Genomic DNA, 4,163 nt, shown 5'->3' with positions numbered 1-4,163 from the left:
TAACATACATTCTCCTCAAGTAGACTCAAAAGCAGCCTTTGGCCACTTTTGCAAACAGGTGAGGAATACTGGTCTGTTCCCTACTCCTCTCCAAGGACGCTGTCCCCTCCTACTACCCCCTCTCCCTAGCTAAGCTGCGTGCCTGTATTGCCATCAACCACAAATACAAGTTTGGTCTCACTGATTTTCGATCCAGCATCTCACATACAAGAGGTAAGGTCACAAGGCACAGGTAAGTTCACACTTTGGTGATGCTATTATTTCAGCTACATTTCTACTAAAGCTGGAATCACCTTGGTAGAGATCTACCTGAGTGAAGTCTCCTCGGTTCTCAACACTCCACCTTGAAACTGAGATGATACTGTAGCACGTAAGAACCAGGGACGACGACTTCTGGTTTTGTCTTCTCTGAATTCTTATAACTCATTATAATCCTTATAATGAGCTAAAAGGAGTTTTTGCAAAGCTTGTTACAGGGGCAGTGCTGGCAGCCCTTCCCCCACTGCCAAAACCCACCAGGCACAAGCCAGCAGCCTCCTCCCCACCGCTGCCCTCACCCTGCCAGACACAAACCCGGCACAGTTTGTGTGTCCTTTCTCCTGCCCTGCTAAGAACCGTGTGTCCTGAAGAACACCGTGTACATATGACGGCCAGGGCTGGATTAACTGTTGTCACCTACTTTATCTGGCTGGCTGTGCCACTGCAAAGCAGCTGGGTAGGTCCTGACCTAGTGCCCGCCAGGAAATGTTGACTGAGGCCCGTGTTGCAGGACTGTGTGGAAACTGCTGGACAGGAAAACTGAAAACATTGAAGAACGGACTGAAATCGTGTGAATTGTGCTGGTTTTAGACTTGGAAAGTATGTGATTGATAGCACTTGTCAACACGTCTCTAAGGTGACATGGCAAGCTTGTCATAGGGAAATCAGAGAAGAAAACAACTGCACGTGCAAGAAGCCGCCACCGGATAGATAGGGAAGAAATGTCTGGCAACACTTTGCAAACGAGTTGACGACCAGTGTCCAGACTTCACAGGACACAGTAAAAGCCTCAGGAGAAAGCAGTTAGATGATATCTCATTGTCTGGCTTAGTGACTTGAAGATGCAAGCTGCCATATTCACCACTCCTGAAAAGAAAATGGGGTTGGTTTTTTTTTTTTGGAAGTCCACTGCAAAGAACTCATTGTGCAGAAAATGGTAGTTCGGTAGTATCTGTGCTTAAGATACTTAGTTTTCCAAGGGAAAAAGAAACAGCAGCTCAAAGAACATTCCTAGCGCTGATGGGCTGGTCACAAAACCCCACCTCTCGTGTTTTACCAGTGATGTGAAAGATGGTGGAGCCACCCCAGCCTAAAGAGGCTGATCGAAGCAAGGGGCTGCCCACACGTGGTGGCAACGGAGGCTGTTCAGTGCACACTTACCAACCCCTGTCAGAGGCCTCCCTGTGTCTTAGAAAACTTGCAATGTCCAGAGATGGTTTTGTTTATTCTGGAGATATTTTGGTACCTTACCCCAGTCTTGCACTAGTAAGACACTGTTTCCCTGTAGGTAAGTTGATTCTTTAACCCTTTGATCCTCCAGCTAGAGGATACAGACCCCCAGGGAGATGCAGTTGCTCTGCTGAAGTGAGAGCCTCCACAGACCAGGGAAAGCCTCATTTTCTCTAGTGTATTATCCCTGAAGCACCTGCCTTTAATTAGTGGTAAACTCAGTTGTTTCATTAGGTTTCACTCCATCACTCAAGTCTTGAGGCAGGTAATACTGGTAGTGATCTGCACATGCTGAGGCAGCTGGTAGCTAGAGGACTCAGAGGAGCAGCTGCCCATTACCAGGGCAGTAACTGTTTCCCCTACAGCATCCAGCAGCACTCTCTTGTCCTTCCACTACTACTTGTTGGAAACAGCAATGCCAAGTTACAGTCAGAACAAAAATATCCTTTGACTTGCCAAGGGAGGATTACATTTCTGCCTTGTACAGTCAGGCGGGCTAGGCTGTATCTGTTGTCAGCAGCACCACTCCAGACTCAGGAAGGGCTGGAAGAGTAGTCCCAGAATTCCCTTTTCTCAATGGGAAAAAGTCAATGGGCATCTTCCAGTAAATCCAGCAGATGCAAGCTACTCAGCAGTGAGGCGGCTGGGTTTGTGTTTTGTTGTTTTTATTTGGTGTTTTTTTTTTAAACCCCAAAACAGCAACTAAAAATCCCCAAACCCCCCTATAGGGACCACAGCAGCATTACCACCTAAGGTTTTGTTTTCAAAAAACAATTAAAAAAAATCATTAAAAAAAGGATTATTTTGAACTTTAAGTCAGTAATGAAAGAGACCGAAGTACGGAAGACTGACTTTGTCAGTTTGCTTTATTAATGGGCACAGGACAGTACCATCTCCTAGACATACAAGCCACAGCAATACGAAGAGTCCCTACTCTTTCTTGTAACAAAGCCCCCTGTGGTGTTCAGGAGTCAAATGTCCCGGGGGTCAGCTCTCAAGAGCTATTTTGCTGCAGTAGCAGCAAATTTTCTTAAAAAATACTGTGGGTTTTCATGCTGTTAGTAAGTGAAACTGCAGAGTCTGAGCTCCCAGCAGCGCCCCAGCTGGCAGAATCAAGGCAGGCTTCTCAGCAGCTCAAAGGCTTGCAGGTGTGCTCAGTCACGGTCCTCTGCAGCCAAGTAACAGCGTACCAGGTATGGAATGAGGACCCTCATATTGCTTCTACAGAGACCCACGTCACCCTGAAGCACCAGAAGCTTATCCAGTATCAGGGCAGTTAAAATGCGGCTGTACCCAAACAGCTTTCCTGCTGGCAGCACAGGCTTCCCACACAGGCAGGGCCATTTCTCGCAGAGTCAGCCAAGCCTGTAGCAGCACAAGGTCAGTAAAGCTCAGAGAAAAGCTTCTGTCATAAAAGCAGGCTTAGCTCCTCAGAGAACTGGTTTAAAACTAGAAGGCACAAATGTAAGGTTGAATGTGGACTACATCCCACTGTCATCTGTGAGCAGTTTAGAATCACCTCCTAAGAGGAAATACAACATATAATAAATAAGACATTTTAGAAAAGTGCATTACTGTGATCCTTCGCAACATAAGCAGAATTCGCAAGAGCCTACAGATAGCAGTTCCCTTAATATTGCACAGAAGTCCTGAAACCTATGTCAGGTTATTGTACTGCAGGTGGGAGGCGGCAGGTGTATAAAAGGAGGTCTTATTTGGCAGCACCTGCTCAAGTCTCCACCATCACACAAACAGCTTTTTGCCAGTCTGAGGTAGAATTACATATATACTGCTTAAACCCAGTCAAGTCCTGCTCAACCAGTCTGCAAAAGAAAGAAAAAAGTGCACAGAATAGATGAGCCTCTTTCTTCTCCAAAGAAAGCGAGCGCTTCAGGCTTGCAAAGTTCCCGTGAAGGTCACTGCTCCCCACCTGCAAAGTGGTGATGGCTATTGTGGTGCTACTGGGTAAGGAGCGTAACAGGCACTAACTGCAAGTCCTATAGCAAGTGTGTTTCACTCCACTTCTATTCTCTCTTTATTCGCTCAGTCCAGTATCATAGTTAAAGATTGTCCCCATTGCTTTATCTCTTAGGTCTCTTCTACTGGGACCTATTTCAACCGTTAGACTTCTGAGGGACACTTGCAGGGTCTTCTAGAGACTCCTCCATGTAGTACAGGCAGGGAAGGATGGAAATAAGAGCCTCTTCGATGGAGAAAAGATGTTTGTCCTCTGCTTGAGGACAGAAGTACCGCATAAAGTCCGCCAGTCTCAGCAAGTACTCAATGTTATGACCAGCACAACCACTCGAGACAATGATTTGAGCTGCAATGTCTTCTTCAGATGCTGGGCCAAGGTAAGAAGGGTTCTGAGGTGTTGCAATGTAAACAAGAGCCAGGATGGGTTCCTCTTCATCTTTTTCCTGAGGGTGGAACTTCACCAGCTTGGTGTCATAGCCTCCCAGAACAGCTTCTCGCATGTTGAGATACTGGAGCGATGCAGCAATTTGTTCCCCACAGACTTCATAGGCTACACCCCACGTGCATGCCTAAAAGTGGAAAAAACCCAAACGGTTACGGGATGCTGTAACTGCAGTGGACAAGTCCACTAACATCTCAAAGGCTGCCTTGCTGTGGGATCTCTGCCACAAAGCAGGGGAGGATAACACATCCCACCA

General features: G+C 46.7%; 1 protein-coding gene across 1 annotated transcript in view; it reads right to left on the bottom strand.

Annotated features, from left to right (window-relative positions):
- Nucleotides 1–3,602: 3,602 nt before the first annotated feature.
- CHAC1 (ChaC, cation transport regulator homolog 1 (E. coli)) overlaps nt 3,603–4,163 on the bottom strand; it is a gene marked incomplete at its 5' end in the record, with an annotated part of 792 nt that continues 231 nt past the window's right edge. Inside the window, one exon of the mRNA XM_010132742.1 lies at nt 3,603–4,034. Within this exon, the coding sequence (XP_010131044.1) occupies nt 3,603–4,034 (432 nt within the window). The remainder of the gene's footprint in view (nt 4,035–4,163) is intronic.

Source organism: Buceros rhinoceros, unplaced genomic scaffold (genome assembly GCF_000710305.1).
Source record: "Buceros rhinoceros silvestris isolate BGI_N320 unplaced genomic scaffold, ASM71030v1 scaffold1043, whole genome shotgun sequence".
In the NCBI taxonomy this organism is placed as follows: domain Eukaryota; kingdom Metazoa; phylum Chordata; class Aves; order Bucerotiformes; family Bucerotidae; genus Buceros; species Buceros rhinoceros.
This window is presented reverse-complemented; position numbering and strand designations above follow the sequence as displayed.